The sequence below is a fragment of the Microtus pennsylvanicus genome, chromosome 20, assembly GCF_037038515.1.
Source record: "Microtus pennsylvanicus isolate mMicPen1 chromosome 20, mMicPen1.hap1, whole genome shotgun sequence".
Lineage (NCBI taxonomy): Eukaryota > Metazoa > Chordata > Mammalia > Rodentia > Cricetidae > Microtus > Microtus pennsylvanicus.
Genome location: NC_134598.1, coordinates 37316475 through 37335590, shown reverse-complemented (window position 1 = coordinate 37335590; position 19116 = coordinate 37316475). Strand labels below are relative to the sequence as shown.

Here is a 19116-nt window from a genome sequence, read left to right as displayed (position 1 = left end):
CGTTCATAAAAGCGCAGGGCAGGGAAAAGCTTGTAAAAGGCTGAGCTTCGGTTTAGCTCTGGTCCTTTACAGGAGGAAATAGAATGTCTAAACCTCACGACCAGCAGCTCCTCTTCATAGTCTGTAAAGACATTCCACACTCAGTGACTGAAACACAGGCATCAAAGCCAGGAAGTAGTTCCCTCCTCACTCACAGTTGGACCAATAATTCCTTACTATTTTTTTTTAAAGAAAACTCATTTCTCTATATGCAGTTTTTTGTTTATTAGATTATACTGCTCAGGTTGTTCTCACTGGCTTTTATCATTTTATATCACTGTGTCCCATAAAGACATTTTACAAGGCTTTGTAATATTTCATTTAGGGGCATGCCATAATTTATTGAGTCGAATTTCTTTTGCCAAACATAATTGTTACTCCAGATTTTCTGGTTGTTATAAACAGAGCTTTATTGATTTCCATTCTGATAATTTTCTTATGGGAAATTACTTTTAAAATTATTCAGTCCAGTGTTTTTCTAATACATACATACACACATACACACATATATATACATACATACACACATACATACATACACACATGCACACATGCACACACACATACATACACACACATACACAATACACACATGCACACACATGCACACATACACACATACATACACACATACATACATGCATACATGCACACATACATACACACACATACATACACACATACATACATACATACACACATACATACATACACACATACATACACACATACATACACACACATACACACATATATGTAAATAAAGTGCATTTTATTTAAAATACATTTTAAATATATTTAATGTATATATGAATATATATAAGCATGTAGTTATGTATATTGATATTTTGAGACAGGATCTCACTATGTAGCCTTAGCTTGTCTGAAGCTCATAGAAATCCTCCTGCCTCTGCCCCTTGAAGGCTGAGATTAAAAGTATGTACTGTCGGGCTGGAGAGATGGCTCAGAGGATAAGATCATTGCCTGCTCTACCAAAGGTCCTGAGTTCAATTCCCAGCAACCACATGGTGGCTCATAACCATCTGCAATGGGGTCTGGTGCCCTCTTCCAGCCTGCAGGCATACACACAGACAGAATATTGTATACATAATAAATAAATAAATATTTTAAAAAAGTATGTACTGTCGTCACCCTGGTCTCCCCAGATTATTTTTAAATATGTGGTTAAGTCAGAAAAAATGAACTTTTTAAGAAAGTGAACTTCCTTTTCATTTTGGATCCACAAAAATGTATCAGGTAAGGGGAGCAAGGTGGCATCCCTAGATTTTTGGCTGTCCTTCATCTGTCTCCATCTTTTCTCCCCGTTACTTCTCTGCTAGAAGTTAGCATTGGGAATACATTTCTGCTTTTTCTCAATCTCAGGGTTTGTTTGTTTGTGTGTGTATTTTCTTCTTTAAGTATTTATGCAGTTAAGTAAGCAGCATATAGTGGGGACCACAGAAGCTGCAGTGTTTGAAAACTCCATGCAAATATGGGGCATCCTGGCTGAGCCTTAAAGGTTTTTTGGAGGGAAAAGTTAGAAAAAAAAAGGAAAACCACTTTTAAAAATAAATCTAAACTTGTCTGGTGAAGGAGGGGTTTATGGATGTTGGAAGTGGGTAGATACACGAATGTGGGCCAGGGTGAATTTATTTACTTTTTGAGGGGTTTGCTCTGCGTGGGTCCGTTACCATGGAAACCCAAGCGCTGCCCTGTGTGGTATGGACTAGGACGAGCCTGTGATACATGAACATGGCTGTTTCTGAGTTGCGTGGCCTGACAGTGTGATCAGAGTATGCACCCAGCGTGGGCTTCTCAGGGTTCCTATTTAGGAGGGCCACCCGCAGTAACTGACATCCGGCCCTGGAGAAACTGCCTTTGGGTCAGCATCAGGGAAGCTGGGAACCAGACAGGACCAGTGGGGGACAGGAAACCATTGTCCTCCCCAAGGGAAAGTCCAAGACGAATATTCTGCTGCCAAGGTTGCACAGGTCATGGTCTATCCCTCCTGGAAGATTCTGGAAGAATCTGCTTTATAACTTTAAAGACCCATGGGAAGTAAAGTCCTTTCAGTGACTAGGACTGATCGCTAGCATGGCTTCAGGAGGGAGCTGGGCCCCCAGCTGTACCCCACACCTGTCGGCTCACAGGGCAAGTGTTTTCTAAGCTGTGTGTCCTCAGGCCCACGAGTGCATGCTGCTGTTTAACTAGATCTGAAACTTGATTCCTTCCAAGCATGTCTTTCCAGAAGCAGACTCTGGGGTGGACTGTCCTGTTGACCCTCTGATGAAAAATGATTTCTCCTCAAATTTGTCAAGTCTGTGTGGAGAAAAACCACCACTGGCTTCTACTGCTAAGTGGATAAGAAAAGAGGCGTGGTCTTTCTAATGGAGGATGCCCGGGTAACCTAATCAGGAGCGAAGAGAAATCGCAGGCAGCATCTCAGGGTGGACCCGGCTTCCTACTCAAAGGAATTCCATTCTTTCAGCAGGGAGGCAATTGACAATATGGAAAAACAGCAGGAAAAAAAGGAAGTATAGGAGCTTTCAACTTGGTTTCCTACAATGGAAAAGATAAAAACAGATTTTGTCTGTGGTTCTGATTTCAGGGCTGAGTTCAGACATCAAAGGCAGGTTGTCTCACCCCCACTTCCCCTTTGAAAGCCCAGGAAACCCCATCCACAAGCCCTCTGGAGAGTAGCATCTTTATTGAACAGCACAAGGCTTGAGAATTCCAGTGTCCCAGCTGGCAGGAATACATTCGTATGACATTTGAAAGCAAAAAGGGAGGGGGGTCCTGGGGGAGATGCGGTCTGGGCCGTCACTTTGGTGCCCTCTGGGGTTCTGGATATCACTTTTCCTGGCCGTATCTGATTGCGTCTCTTTATCGGCTCTTTGTGTAGGGATGTGCTGGGGGTGGGTGATCCTTGCATTTCTTTTATCTTAGGTAAAGGGATTTCTGGTTTCCTGTAACACAGAGGAAGATTTATTTTGGTATTCGTTACCTATGATCAATCTCCTTCGTAAGAATGTTTACAACATTATCTTTAAACTTAAAAAAGGAAGCAATGAAGCAGACGTGCCCCTCTCTCGATCAGCACGTCAGTCTCCTGCGCTGCCTTGTGAGCCTACACCTTGAGAAGGTGTAGGAGCTTGTGTTCTCAAGTGAGCTCTGGGTTCCTACCACAAAGCACTTGGATGGAGTTGCTCTCCGTGAAAGGTTCCTCCCATCTTTCTAGAAAGCAAATTAACATAGGTTTTCATATTATTTATCACCTCCCTCTCCATTGTTGCCAGGAGATTATGGTAGACACTTAAAGCAGCTAGCTGCTCACACCCATAGTTGAGAGAAGAGAGGGAATGCAAGGTTGAACAACTGCTTGTGCTCAGCTCTCTTGCTTCCCTTATACAGTCCAGGACCCAAAGCAAAAAGAATGGCGCTGCCCATGGTGGGCAATCTGCCTGCCCATTAAAGTAATGAAGGCAAGCTCCCACCCTCAGACAGCCTGATCTCCAGAATCCTTGTTAACATTCTCTTCCCAGGTTTTTCTACCTAGTTGATGGCAAAACTGTTTCTCCATCCACACCGCCCCACCCGTGTGTGTGTGTGTGTGTGTGTGTGTGTGTGTGTGTGTGCGTGCGCGCGTGTGCGTGTATGCTGTGCATGAGTACATGCCCATGGGTATGTGCAGGTGTACCCTTTATAAGCTGTACCCCGGCTCTAATAAACGGAGGCTCTGACAAACTTAGCATGGCCTCCTTCTTCTCTCTCAGCTCATATCTTACAGATAGTGCCTCTCCGGGACCCTGGAATAACTGACTGCCAGGCGGGTTACTAACCCTAGACTGAGTAGCCCACCCCAAGGCAATCAACACAGGTGGATGCTAATTATTGATAGAGTTTCTTTCTTGATTACTTGGTTTGAGTCGTGAGCACCAGAGTGCGATAAGTACTCTGCCAAGTAGGCCATCTCCCAGCCCCAAATATGCTTCATAAAAGCTGTCTGTGCTACATAGCATTATGCTAAACCCTTCCAGAACGGGATATTTCTTTAGACCAGCCTGGTCTACAGAGTAAGTTTCAGGACAGTCAGGGCTATATAGAGAAACCTATCTCAAAAAACAAACAAACAAAAAAAAAACAAAAAAAAAAGGAAAGGAAGGAAGGAAGAAAGGAGGAAAAAAAGAAAGAAGAATCTATGTCCCACAAATCCAGTTGCTAATGGTGGAAGCACCTCGTATTTTGTGAGCTCTAGTGTGACAATCCAGGGGTCTTGAGAGGCAAGACGGGCAAGCAGGTCCTGATTTAGGAATGGGTCTTGATTTGAGCCCTCACAGAGGCAGAGATGATCCTGCACCATTCATTTGTGTAGTTACTCTTTGCTCATCAAAAATGTGTTGAGCTCTTATGTTCCAAGTACTGTGCTGGTTGGACAAGTGTGGGAGCAATGGGTGTTAGGGCTGTGTAAACCCTAGGAGGCCCAGGCTCTTTGTCTGTACAGTGGGACAATGTCTTGATACTCTGTACAGCTGTAGGATTACATGGAAAATGAATAGAACCGCTAGGTATGTGTTAATAGATGCTAAGGAGTATTGTCTTTTTATTTTATCACATGTGTAGCATGCATGCATGTGTGTATGCGTTTGCATTTGTGTAGGAGTATTGCATGAGTGTGCTAGTATTTGCACACGTATGTGCAAGTGTATATGTGTGTGAATGTATGTGTGTGTGAGGGGCCCAAGATTGATATTGGTCTTCCTTAATGTTCTCCACCTTGTATATTGAGGTGGGGTCTCTCGCTTGAACTCAACCCTCCCTGATACAGCTTGTTTCTTTAGCCGTCTTGCTCTGGGAGATCCTATTTCTGTCTCTTGTGTGCTGGGATTCCAGAAGGGACACAGCCCATTTGACTGTCACACGGTTCTGGGAATTGATGCTCTAGTCCTCTTGCTTATGTGGCAAGCGCTTTACCCAGCGTGCTGTCTCTATCCTGATTATTATGTATATGATATCTGAAGATAAGTGAGATGCCAGAGGCTTATTGGTGTGGGTGTTGGGTACCAACACAGTACCCAACATTAACCATATTAAACAGGCCCCTTGTTGGATATTAGGTACACACGGACACTCCCTCCTGTAGCATTTGTGACGCTAAATGTCTGCGCCTCGGCCCCAAGGCTTCTGATTGAGTCGGTCAGGCTGAGAAATGTGGAGTGATTCTTGCGACCAAGAGGACGATAACCTCTTGAAACCTGTTGTTGTTCTAACCATCTGTGTCAATGAGTCAGAGAGCGCATTCCGGCTACAGTCACCAAAGAGCAGTGGTTGACACCGTTAGCCTTGGGTTGACTTCATAAGCCATTTGGATGCTGTCCTCCTCAGGGGTCCCATGAAACCCTTTGTTGAACTTGGCAAAGCAGCGTGCTAGGCTTATGTTTACTCTTTCGAACTCACGGCAAATTGCTGGGTCTTTATTTAATCCACCCTCCACTGCCAGCCTCCCAAGTTCCCAGTGAAAGCCTTGCAGACTGGACCCAAGTGCACAGCCCTCCTCTGTCCCTGAGTCCCCGAGGGCTCTTCTTGTTGCTAGCTATAGGGGTGAGTGCCTCGGCTGCATGGCAGCACAACCACATTTTAAATGAGCTTCCTGTTAAATTAGCTCTTTGACCTTCAAGTGTATTATTTTCATTTGATTACACCCAAGTCATTTTTCTAGAGGCCGGAGATTAGAAATAAAACAAACAAAAAAACTAACGTTTCTCCCTGCTTGTCTTGCCTCGCCCTCCTGAATTTCCTGGAATTCAATTTTTTTTCTAGTGTTTCAAATAATGCCACTTGTACTTGAAGCTAAGTTTTTAAAGACTAAATAAAACCATATTGTGTTTAATATAGGGCCTTTTGAGATGACCCGGGGTTGCTTAATCATTTGCTTAGACCATCCACAGTGTGCATTTAGGAAGGAAGGCTCATGGGACCCCGAAGAGCGGCCTTTTATGTGGCTTCTGTCCGGGTTGGTTTGTTTGGGGACTCATATGCTTCTTCCCACCACTCCGTCAGTTCTGACACACCTCATGCAGTAACCTGTTCTCTGTGGTAGCGACCTCACTGGATGCCGATGGCTGTCCACTGAACAGCACCAGGAATGGAAACAGAGACCCTGGTTAGGATGCTCTGCTTGGCAATAGAGACATGGTTCAGTGGTTAGGAGTATTTCCCAGCCAAGGACCTGCATCAGGTAGCTCGTAGTCTGTCACTCCAACACCAGGGTATCTGTTACCCTCTTCTTACCCACACTCACAAACTCCTATCTGTACCTAGACATGCATATATCTTATAATAGAAATCTTACAGAGAGAGACAGAGGGGAGAACGAGAGAACTGGACTTAATTTTGCAGGGGTTCATAGCAGTCTGATGTCTGCACAAGTGAGTTTACTGCCTTCATCGCTGTCCTCTTACCCCCCTCCCCCACACACACACCACCACCACCACCACCACCACCACCACCACCACCACCACCACCACCAGGAGGCTGGGTCTAGTTCAGGCTGGCACCCTTGAGACCCCTCTTCTTTATCCTAGCCTTGTTCTTTGATCTCCTAGAATTTGTTATTGGGCCCTCTCACAGCATTTGTAACCCTGGCATAGGGACAAAATTCTTAGTGAGCCTTCAGCGTCTCCTCTTCCCCAGACTGTACCCATACCTTGCTTTTTTCCAGTTGTTTGACCTTTTGAGACCAGATCTCTATAACCCCTACGAGCCTCCCTCCCCAGGGTCCTGGGAGTCAGGAATATACCTGTACCCCCCCACAAGCATTACATTTTCATCTCCTTTCTTCTGGGTCCCCCGAAGTCTACCTCTGGCAGCGGGTGGCCAGCCTGGGTATGGCTTCTCTCCAGCATTCCAGCCAGCAGCCAGAATGAGCGCTGGTGTATTGTAAGACACGTGTGAACCAGAAAGCCTTCCATTGTCCAAACTGGGAAGTGCCCGCCTGTGATTCAGCTCTGACCACCCCCTTGACAATGGGAGCTATTAGTGCAGCTGAATTTTCTCACCCTCGCGGCGGGGGCTCCCAGACATCACAGGACTGTGAGCCCTTGAGGTGTTTGCAGTTTGGCTTTTGGGCATGCGCTTTTGAAGAATTAATCTTGTAATGATGACTAATTAGGTGGGAACCAGCTCCTTTAAGAAGATATTCTTTTGTTTCTGAAATTTCAAAAAAAGCAGGCTAGGGGTTTCCTTGAGAATCTTCCTTGTCTTTAATCAAAGTGAGTCCCGTGGGAGTAGAGAGTACTTCTGTCAGTTTGAGGACATCAATAAAAACAGTGTCGCTGTCTGGTGTGAGGGGTACCCTGGGCAGATAGAATCCAAACCAACCATGGAGAGAACGCTGGCCATTCCATCCTAACTAAGCCCTGTTCCTTTTCCTTAAAACCAGCAAACCAGTCTTCCTCCCTGGAGAGTCCACATGAATCAAGCTCTCCTCCATCTCCACAGGAAGACAATTTTCGTTTTCCAGAACCATCTGCCACCACTCAGAGGATCCTGTAAACTGATCCCCACTTCACTCTCCTGCTAAAAGGCCTAATATATTTGGTTCAGAAATGGCCAGTGGTTGGTTAAACATCCCAGGGTCACCTGACTTCTCGGTGTTTCTCCCGGGCCAGCATGCTGTTTTTATGTCGCACACTTGCTCAAGCTGTACAAGTTGTGTTATTAACCCTGGGGCAGCAGAAGGGAATCGTTAGAAGCCATGTGATTAATTAGCGCAGTTGTGAAAGCCAGGCAATCAGAAGTCGGAGGACATGGACTGTCAGAGTGAATGTCTGATAAAATCCAGGTTGAATATGAAGGAACAGCTGTTACTATAACAACCAGTCTGTTCCCCCCACCACACACACACCACCCCGAAATAGAAATAAACAAAAAGCAAGGAAAGTAATCCAGGTTGGTTTTTGGGAAGAAGCAAGACACGGGTAGAAGAGAGGGGAAGTGTCTGGGTAGTCGATTCCAAAACAATAGGGATAGCATCTGATCAAAGCAAACCCATCGTCCTTTGGCCTGTTGGGTTCCATGCGTATTCTTCTCTAGGAACCTTTTCAGACTCATTCAGATTTACACCACTGGTCCTTCTCTCTGGTCCTCTAGATACTAAAAGTATGAGCCATCCAGTTTGGCTCATGGATTATTTGGTAGGCGCTGTCCATTTCCAAGTAGGACACTGCTCCTCGAAGGCAAAGGCCAGGCCTTGTCCTGTTTTAGTGGCTTTAACACATAGCAGAACGCTCAGACAGCGACTTCACAGGCTGATCAAGTGTGTCCAGAAACAGCCGTGAGATGGACTCCATGAAGAGAAACTGTTGAGCGCAGCGCCTGAAGAATGGATGCATGGGGGGAGAGTCATAGTAAAACCATGTCCACCAACAGTGCATACGGATATGCATCAGAAGACGTGTGGCGTGCAGGCATGCTCCCAGTTGGGCTGGAGAGACAGCTCAATAGTTAAATGCCTTTATTCTAAAATCCACAGAAGCCATCCCTTTGCTCCCAGGCTCCTGGCCCCTTGCACTGGTTTCGCGGGATCTTTGTGACCAGTCTGTGCTGAGTGCGTGGTGTGCAGTCACTAGTGAAGAGAGAGAAACATGTTGTGTGGGAAAGCGAGGTCACTGTCTGGCAGGAAGTGAGTTTTGAACTGTCTCAAAAGTCCAGGATTCCCGAGGCTCCTCTGGCCTTCCTTTCTCTCTTTTCTGTTGTCTTGACAATGTTTACTCACCTGCTTGGCTGCCTGGGAGCTTCTCATGACACTCCCTCAATATTTCATGCATAGTCCTCTTCTTGCTCCTCGTTCCCTGGGCCCTGCTAACACCTCTGTATGCTGATTTTCTCGTGTTGTTTTCCAGCAAGCCTGTCATCTCCCTCTCTTGACATGGTAACATCTTTAATTATCCTCACTGCCATCCCCATAGTAGGTGCTTTATGCTGCTTTGTTGCCTTATTGAAACCCAGGCTGGGCACCTCAGGGTCCTGGCACAATGCTGCGGGCTGACGCAAGCTGAGCTAAGTTTCTATTCAGGGCCTGCAGTTTCCTGGTAGGCCTGGCATGCCAAGGGCCGCCGTTTTCCTTACCATTTCGGAGCTACCACGCTTCTGGGTGAAAACTGTCTGGCCAAGAGACACAGGCTTTCATTTTTCAGAAAGGAAACCCTTCCCCATGGAGGGAAAATAAGCTTTGCTTTAGTGACTAATAACATAAACACAGACAAGATTTCTGGGCTTATAAATAACCAGTTGTAAGAGTGCCCAAGGGGAATGGCGCGTTTTGTAAGAAGAATGGTCACGAGTATTCCTCCCACCTCTCCCAGAGTGACCTTCGCTGTGGGTAAAGAGTCTCAGGTCTTGGGTGCAAGAGCTGGCCGTTCCTCAGTGCCGGTTCCCAAGACCTTACCCTTAGCTGTTGTGAGAACTGGGCTGTCCTGGAAAAAAAAATAGCTGTTGCCCAAAAGATGGGCGAGAGGGTTCTTCAGGGGGGACCGAGACACGGTGCTGAGTCAGCTCTCCGATCCTGCCCCCCAAATTCTCTCAGTGTCGTTGCTTCATGAGAGTCAGGCAGAAGGACTGGTGTGTCTGGATGGTAGCAGAGGCCACGCTTGGAGCCTGCAGGCCGATTGCACCGTCCTGTCCTGGCCCCGCTTGAGTTCTCTGTAGTCATGGTGATTGTTCTGAGCCTTGCTCTACCAGGTGTTCCCCTCTGTAAACTAAGACGTTTAAAGGGCCACACCCAAATGACGTCATTCACACAAAATGCCTCTTAGCACAGGGCTGGCACACAATAGGCCTATGGTACTTGGTGTTGTAGTTAAGAAAGAACTCAAGAGCCTTCTTGACAGAGTCATTATGCTCTCCAAATGCAGAATCCTCTTTGGCATTTAGCTCATCAAATGTGCTATTTGAGCCTTGACTGTAAACGTGGTCTGCATCCCATAGCCCGGCCTAACCATGAGGGGAATCCCGTGGCCCTGCCGACTGCCTGTAACAACAAGGGGGTGGGCGGTCTCATTCAGATCCATCACACGGATCCCGTGTTTCCTGTACTTCCTCTGGATGTGAGTAGGACCACGGAGATGCCCTGGTTCACCTGCAGAACCTAAGATAAGAACCTGCTGTTCAAGGGCAGCCAAGCCCACGTCGGAGCTTTTTCCAAATGTTTCACCTGTTGAATCACCTTCCAGGGTCTGTGCTCCAGGAAGCACAGCCATACCGGTGTTCTGCTTCTCGGCCCTTTGGCAGTGGGGTGACAGAGAAGGGTTAGAAGCCAGCGAGGGTGGAATTGTGGTGTGGTGACAGAGGTGGAGGGACCCAATGTGTGTATTTTAGAGGTTATGCCATCAGGCCATGCCAGCAGGAGCTGCTTGGTGTACAATATGTCACACTGAGCTATGCTGAAGTATGCAGTTGAAAAGGGAGGGTTCAGTTCTGGGGTAGTTCTCTCTGTGGGAGATATGCCGCAGCCTGTTCTTCAGATGACAGTCCCAACCTCCTTTAGGGATGCTCCTGAGTCTGAGATGTGAGGTTCTTGTATATTTTATGTGTCAAAGCACTTAACTTTTTTCTTCCTTCTCCCTGCCTTTAAAAAAAAAAAAGGAAGCCTGCTGCTTCCTTCATCAGCTTGAAACACATACGTCGAGGCCACCTTCCCTTCTTTCCAGAATTTATGGTTAATGAAAAGTGAGTGCACTCCAGGCTGGAGTCCTGGTAGGAGCCAAAGTGGCTGGGTCCAGAGAGGCCAGCAGACAGCGGGGCAGCCAGTGTTATCTGGCTGTACCCTTTCCTCTCCCTGCTTCCTACCTCCTTCCCCTTCATTTTATCAGAGAGGGTTGGCTGGATTGGAAGGAGCCAAAAAGGAACTGGCAGGGCGGGTGACCGTCTAGCAGCCGGTGACAAGGTTTGGAAGGACAGGGAACCAAGGCTTCAGGCAGGTTCCAGTTCAACTCAGTTGCTCATTTTGTGTGTGTGTGTGTGTGTGTGTGTGTGTGTGTGTGTGTGTGTGTGTGTTGGTGCCAGGTGCTGGGGGTCCAGTAATATTAAAATAAACAATAACAGCCAATGTTATTGAGTGGTGGGCAGCAAATACTTTACCTACAGAGCTGTCTCCACAGTCCCATTAATTCTCCTCTATCCTCTCCACGGAGGACCGAGCAGGGGTGGGAGGGGATTGGGGAGAAATGATCTTGTTAATGAGAGTGAGTTCTGCTGAAAAGACCCAGGTATGTTTCTCTCAACTGTACAAAGTTTGTCCAGGGACAGAGAGAAGCGACCCTTGTCCCAAGTCCTCCTAATGTTGAATGTACGGATTTGTGGCACCCCCCAACCCCCATCTGGGTCAGTGACGTCTCCACGGGTCTCCCTTGCTCCCTCCCTGCAGTCCTGATTAATGCTCCTGGGTGACAGTGTTTGTGTGTTCACCTCCCCTTCCCCACAGTGTTTGAGAACAAAGATAAGATTGTGATCATCATGGAATACGCCAGCAAAGGAGAGCTGTACGATTACATCAGCGAGCGGAGACGGCTCAGCGAGAGGGAGACCAGACACTTCTTCAGGCAGATCGTGTCCGCTGTGCACTACTGCCACAAGGTATGGCGGGGCTCGCCGCTTGGGCTGCAGACGGCCTGCGGACACCTCACAACACGCTTAATACCATAAAGGTCTCGTTAGTTCATTGCAACATGTGTAGAGAATTTACAGAATGGGGAGAGAAAAGTCCCCCCTATTCAAATCCCGTGTGTGTGTGCATGCATGCGCGCGCACATGTGTGCAGGTGTGTTCATTTGTGCACGTGTACATAGAGGTCAGAGGTCAATGTCAGGTGTCCTCCTCAGTTACTTTCCCAGCTGAGTGTTAGAGACAGGGTCTCTCCCTTAGCGTGGAGCTTGCTGGTTCGGCTAGACTGACCTGCTAGTGAGCCCCTCAGGATCTGCCTGTCGTCTCCCCCAACCATTGGTTGACCTCTGTGGACACGAGAGACACTCGTGATCAGACGTATCCTCAAGGGACACTGGAAAGCACCACAGGCTGTACTTCCGTTATGCGAAGCGTGTGAATGTGCGGATTGTGTCTGAATGGGACTTTCTTAGACTCATTCCATCTTCTTATGTCAGCCAGGAATGTGGCCATGTGAACCAGACTTCTCTGGGTATTTCATTAAAGAGAACCAGCATCCCTGTTCTCTGTGTCTCTTCTCCAGGAGACTTGTTTTTTCAATCAATCACCTCCTCAGAGCTCAGATTAGCAAAAACAGTAGCAGGAATGCATGCTGGCTCTCCGCAGTCAGGGATTGTGGAGGTATTAGAAGCTGTCACACACACACACACACACACACACACACACACACACACACACACCCCACAGAGAACCGACAGTAGCCATGCCCTTCAGTTTGCTCAACAAGGCAGCCTTCTCTGAGGAAGCCATTGGTTGGGAGCCCATACAGCCCCAGGCATTTCTTCCAGTCCACTGCTCTCTCTGCCGCCCACCCCTGGGAGACTTACGCAGACCAAGCATGGCTGCTGGGCAGAGCCCCGCCCTCAGCCCTTTGGTGTCCTCTTCCCCTTAAACTGGCTGGCTGCTCCAAAGTTCAGCTCCCAGACTGGTCAGAGCTCGCCTGAATGAAAAGGGTACATGGTATGACAGTCCCCAGTGGCTCTGGTCTCTTTGGCGGGCAACCACCTCTTCCCTTTCATCAGTCCCGCGTCCTGCAGAGTGGCGAGAGGGACTTCCAAGTCTTTCCGGCTGGCTGCTTCGGAAGTATTCCAGACAGAGCTCGGGAGACTGGGTCAGGCCTTTCTCCAGCATGAGGGATGCAGGCAGGCAGACAGACAGACATGCAGGCAGGCTGTCCCTGGAGCCCTGTGCTCCGTGTCCCCAGCTGAGATGTCTGCTGCTCCCCCTGGATCCCATCTCAGACTGGGTCTGCATTGCCTGGGATTATATTGCTTTCGTACAGCGGAATTACATTCCCAAAAAGCATCCCCCTGCTGGTTTACAGGCTCTGGGGGAGAATGGATTCCAGTCATTTTTCCTTTAACCACACAGCAAGTGAGTAATGCGCTCCTGTCGCTGGGCGCTGTCTGGGGAGCGTCCTGACGGCGGAGGGAGCAGGCCTGAAGGATGGAGGTGGAGACCACCAAGGAGGGTCTGTCAGATTGTCCCCTCCGCCCCGCCTCCCCCTAGTTCTCCTGCTGTATGTCATCTCACCCACTCCTGTTCACCTCTCTCCTGTTTTCTTATTGCAGAATGGTGTGGTCCACCGGGACCTGAAGCTGGAGAATATACTGCTGGATGATAACTGCAATATTAAGGTAAAGCTCAGACAAGGCCCGGCTGTGGCGGGTGGGTGTGGCTTCCCCTAGGCCTGGATCTCAGGCAGCCACTCCCTCTGCTGGCAGGCAGGCTCTGGGAAAGACTCCCAGCAATTAGCTCATTCAAAGGATTTAATTCAGCCAGCAGGCATTAAGGAATCTACTACCTACCAGACTCTCTTTTCCCTGCTAGGACAGCAAGGGACACAGTCCCTGCCAGCAGGAAGTGCACAATCTGGAATTCTTATCACAAGAGTGACGTACATATTTCCTATGTAGTTCGGTAACATATGTATTTCCTATGTAGTTCAGTAACATACGTATTTCCTATATATTTCAGTGACATATGCATTTCCTATGTATGCATGTGTGTATGTGTGTATGTATCTATTTAAGTTCCCATTTACTTAAGATTCTGATAAGTCCCTCTTTCAGTCAGCTTATGAGATGGGCAGTTTTTATTTTATAACTCACATACACATTGGGAAACTGAGGCACAGACAGGTTAGAAAACATGTCCAGATAATAGTGGTTGGTGTATAAAGGTTGACAGCCCAGTTCCTTATCCCTATGCAGCTATGATATGACAAAAGGGCCCTTCCTCCCTCCACTCCCCAAGTGCTGAGGGTCAGGGCTAAGGTACAGGCAAACAGCTCACACCCGCTTTAGCAGCCTTTCCCGGCTCACGTCTCTGTGACTTCCCATCCCTCATCTTTCTCTCACTTATGAGCCAACTATGGGACTGAGAGCTGGGTACAATGGTGGTAGTATTTATTCAGAAAGAGTGACTTGAGGTCTGGAGAGATACCCCCCCATTAAGAACACTTGCTCTTCTAGAGAACCTGAGTTTAGTTTATAGCACCCACATTGGGCTGCTCCCAAACACCTGTAATCCCAGCTCCGGAGGATCATACACCCTCTTCCGGCTTCTGTGGACACGTGCATATGTCTGTATACTAGCATGTGTGCATACACATAATTAGAAATCAGTCTTCAGAAAAGAAAGGGGAAGCCGGGCGGTGGTGGCACACATCTTTAATCCCAGCACTCGGGAAGCAGAGGCAGGCGGATCTCTGTGAGTTCAAGGCTAGCCTGGTCTGCAGAGCGAGTGCCAAGACAGGCTCCAAAGCTACACAGAGAAACCCTGTTCTAAGAAAAAAAAAGGGGGGGGATGGGTGGTGGAGTTCACTTTTTTTCTGGCTGCCACTGGAGCTGGAGAAAGCTCTCCAGGGTTGAAGAGCCTCCTGGGGAGCAGTCTGGATGTCCTGCAAAATAAGCAAACATCATTTCAAAACAAACGGAGCTCGCTGTATGGGTTTCATTATGAAATGGCCTCAGCACTCCCGGCCCTGCAGGAGCCCCCTCCAGTTGGACACTTGTGACGTGAATGGCTCGGCCCTGGTCACATCTTCCTCTTCTGTTGTTGCTGCTGCTGTCTTGTTGATGGCTGTGTGACCATATCCTTGCTTGGAAGAATGGAGCTGCTTTGGAGTTTGGACTCTGTTTGTAGAACATGACAGTCACCGTCAGCCACCAGGGTCCTTTGACAGTCCTTGAAGGACACATCCCCATGACCTCCCCGCTCAACAGAATAGTTGGCTTCAGTCACAGATTTCTGTGCTGTCCATAGAGGCTGATGGAAACAATTGGTTGAAGTCTTTCCCCCTAGGAACAGGAAGTGAAATCTCAAGGTCTCTCTTTTCCTTTCCAGCAAGTTTTTGGATTATTCTAGAAGGAACACTAACTATCAAGTTAAACAATTATGGGTTGAGGCTATATTTCGGTGGTGGAGCACTTGCTGATCATGTATGAAGCCCTGGTTCAGACCCCAGTATTGAAACAGGGGGACAGCTTATGGGCTGTGGGGCTTCCTAGCTCCTTGACAATGGGAAACCACAGAACCCAGTTTCTACAGTCACAAAATAGGTGGTAGTAACAGCTGCAGCCTTGCTCCGGGGGCCTTTCCAAGGTATTCTCTCTTTATGCTAAGATTTGTTTATCTGTTTGTTTTTGTTTTTCGAGACAGGGTTTCTCTGTAGCTTTGGAGCCTGTCCTGTAAATAGCTCTTGTAGACCAGGCTGGCCTCGAACTCACAGAGATATCCATCTGCCTCCCGAGTGCTGGGATTAAAGGCGTGCGCCACCACTGTTGAAATCACTGTGTACAAATGAGTCTGTGCTCTGGAGTTGGAAAGCCTAGGTTTATGCTGCGGCTTCGCTTCTTACTGATGGCAGGATTTTGGGTAAATTTCTCACCCATTGATCTTAGTTTCCCCTGTGAAGTAGGGAGGCTAGCTCTGTCTCTAGGGTTGATTTGTTCGTTATCTCTAGTGAGTGTTCCTTAGTGTTTCTGCGGGCCAATTGTAGGCATTGGTAACAAATGTGAAGATTGTATCTAAAAATATAGGCAAATGAGACATCTCTTTTTAACTCTGTCCATCCCAAGAGCTTTGTAAATGACTGGTCCCCGGAGGAAGCATGGTAAGGAAAGCCAGCTGCTGGGACAAGTGGCTCCAGGGGAGTGGTGGCTGGGCCCTGCTGCCCGATTGGAGCCTTGCCTTCTATGGGGTTTGTACCATCCATTGATCTCAGTGAGTTTCTGCCCAGATTCTTCTTGCCACCTGTCGCCCAGAGCCCTCGGAACTAAATGTAGTCTTTACAAGGTCTGGAATGTGAGCCTCTCGCCTGGGGATTGGGTTCTGTAGTTCAGTGTGACCTCTTGGTCCCGTGGTGTAGTCCCAGAAGTGATAAGCGCATAGCTTCCTGTGGAGTCATCTAATTCCCTAATAGAGGAGAAGAATGGCTAGAATTCAGAAAGTAATTGTATAGGGGACAGAGGGGCAGCGGCCTGGAAGAAATTCCCTTTGCAAACGCCACGGAGCAGTGGCTTCACGGAGAGCTGCTCCTGGGGACCCAGGTTTTCAACCTGGGGTCCTATGCTTTTGTAGCCAAGTCGCACACACAGTACTTTTACAAAATTCAAGTTTGGTCCTGTATGTCTCTTTGCCCTTTTCCTAATAGGAATCTCTGCTCGGCGCCTGGCATTTCCCAAGCTGGGAACATACACGCATGCGCGCACGCACACACATGCACGAGTGCACGCACACGCATGCGCGCACGCACACACATGCACGAGCGCTCGAACCCCGCCCAACAAAGAAAATCTTTCCATTTAAAAACCCATTATTTACTGTTTTCTCCCTTGTTTCCAAGAATTCCACAAAGACCTGTTATTCTACTTGAAAAAACATGTTGGGGGTTGTTTTCCGACCCAGAACGTCTAAGGCATGTGCCTGAGATCGAACCACGAATCAGGAGTTTGTTGTGTCTTTGTTCTCCCAGAGCGTCCCGTGGTGCCTGGCATATGTTGGCATTTAGAACAGTTTGATTTGGGGGGCACAGGAGTTAGGGTTGGAACTCACATGTCTGACTGCCAGGCAAACCCTTTTCTTCATCTCACACCCACTTCCAAGGGTTCTTAAGAATGGGTTTCAGCTGGTGTTGATCTGTCTTCCTGACTCAGCGCTTTGCAGACGCGTGTTTAGAAAGGACACTTGCTGACAGAAGCAGTCAGACACATGGCCACAAGCTGGCCTCTGTGCGAATAAGGGGGCCATCGCTGCCTGGGCCTAGGGGGCATGGGTACAAACGTGCTACCAACCAACCCACCAGATGTGAGCAGCAAGGTCTTCATAAGAGTGGGGGGGGCGTTGTCACATTGTCGGCCTATGTCTCCTGTGTTTAAGGAAGCAGGGTAGCAGCCCAGGAAGCCCCTAAAGAGGCTTCTGGTTTAAACTTGTTAGATGTTGCTGTGATTTTGGTGTGATTGGTGTGAGTGGTGTGGCCCGCTCCTCTTCCCTTTGCCTGAGGACAGTTCACAGAGAGCACATCTGGCTGGGGAAATTATTTATCTGACCACAGCAAGAGGGTGCGGTTTCTAAAAATACTCCCGCAGCCCAGCAGCAGAAGGAATGAGCGCGATGCAGTCTTTCGGATCGCATTCCTTTCTCCGTAGAAGCGCGGCCGAAAATAGCACCCAGCCTAGCATTAATTTGCAATTAATAAAAACAGGCCAGATTCACATCCCACTCTCTGGGAGAATGGAATGCTGACAATTCCCATCGAAGGCTCCGGTAAAAGTGCCTCCCCGGAAGAGGGCCAGGCGCCTGCCCGGGTCAGCTGACCTCCTCCGAGAGGGCTGGGAATCTGCTGAGCTCAGGGTAGAGGAGCGGAGGGGAGATGATCCGCTGCCCCCTGTGACAACGAAAGCTTGGCTGCTGGGGCTCAGGAAAGAAACTTTGATTGGCAGGGACAAGATGAGATAGGAGTCTTGGCAGCTTAGCAAGATGAGGCTGGGGATGGTGGACCTCGGCTTTGGTTAGACGAGTGTGAGAACTGCGTATTGTTGCATTAACTAGTTCATTCACTCGTGTGTGCACACATGTATGCGTGCAGCATGTTTGTATTGCAGTGTCCCTCCGCGGCCTGCAGTCATTCATTTTTTCCTTCGGGAACTGAATATCTGCTATAGGCAATATTTCTTTGTTCATAAGATACTTACCAAGTCTCCGATACTTTATCTTTCGTCCTGTGCTGAGTGTTGGGGGATTTAATGCTGAGTCAGATAGCCAGGTTTCTTTTGTCTCTGAGCTCAGAGTGTGGCAGTCTTCATTGGTAGTGATAACGAGCCAACAGATGTTAAGAAGGCAAAGAAGATAAGCCGGTTCCCGGAGAGGACTGGGGATTTCAGTTGGGGCTGAGAGCAATAAACAGAGGAATGCATGATGCAGAGGTCCAGCGAGGGAAACCAGGTCAGGGTGTGGACGGAGCCTGGTGGTTCTGTTCAGAGAGGTTGTCCGGGCAGGCTCCTTTACATTGCTCTTGGACTCCTCAAATCTGTGGAGCCTTGTCTGACTTCCTGACCTTGGAACATATTGTTCCCTCTGTCCGGGATGCCCTTTCCACTCCTCTTTGTCTGTCTGTTCTTTAGGGGGTCTTCCTCCAGAAAGTTCTTATCCCTTGGTAGGCCAGATGCTTCCATGCCATCTGGACATGCTAAACAGGAAGAGGTGTGTCTGTCTAGCCAGATGGAGCAGAGGGCTTTGTGGAGGACGTGGTGACAGGTCTCAGTTCTGAAGACCGGGGAGAAGGGTCTGATGGATGGAGCTTGCAGAGAAAAGGGAACTTCACTGAACTGCTGGAGGCCAGAGACCTGGGACAGATCTTGTGAAAACCCTCTCTGGGGTGGAACTGCCTGCCTCATTTTGATGGACAGGGAGGTTCCTATAGCTAATCAGGAATGAGACTACAAACCATTGCTTACCCCACCCCAGGTTCTACTCTTTCCTGTCAACCCCAAGATTTGCCCTCTGAAGGAAGGCCACCCAAGGGTCCTTTCATTTCCTCTTATGTAGAGCGCTGTTGGCTTGCAGATAGCTGTCCCCGGGAGACGATCTCCAAGTGCCAGTGATAAGGCTGATGGCGTCACTGTAGGCAGAGCAGCCATACAGGACACTAGAGATGTGTGTACAGCCAAATGACATTGGCTGGGCGTTAGGATCCTTTGCAGTGCGACCCTTGCCACACCCTCTGTTAAGAGTTTCCCAGATTGCTCCTGGTTGGGCATTTCTGGTCTCAAGACCACGTGAGCGTAAATCTTCTGAAGACGAAAACCAGTCCACTCCCTCCTGCTCATTGTTCCTTGCAAAGGCACAGGACAGTGG

At 48.3% G+C, this 19116-nt stretch overlaps 1 protein-coding gene across 1 annotated transcript in view; it reads left to right on the top strand.

Annotated features, from left to right (window-relative positions):
* Nuak1 (NUAK family kinase 1) overlaps positions 1-19116 on the top strand; it is a 63807-nt gene that overhangs the window by 31056 nt on the left and 13635 nt on the right. Inside the window, exons 3-4 of the mRNA XM_075954897.1 lie at positions 11519-11670; positions 13329-13394. Coding sequence (XP_075811012.1) covers positions 11519-11670; positions 13329-13394 — 218 coding nt within the window. The remainder of the gene's footprint in view (positions 1-11518; positions 11671-13328; positions 13395-19116) is intronic.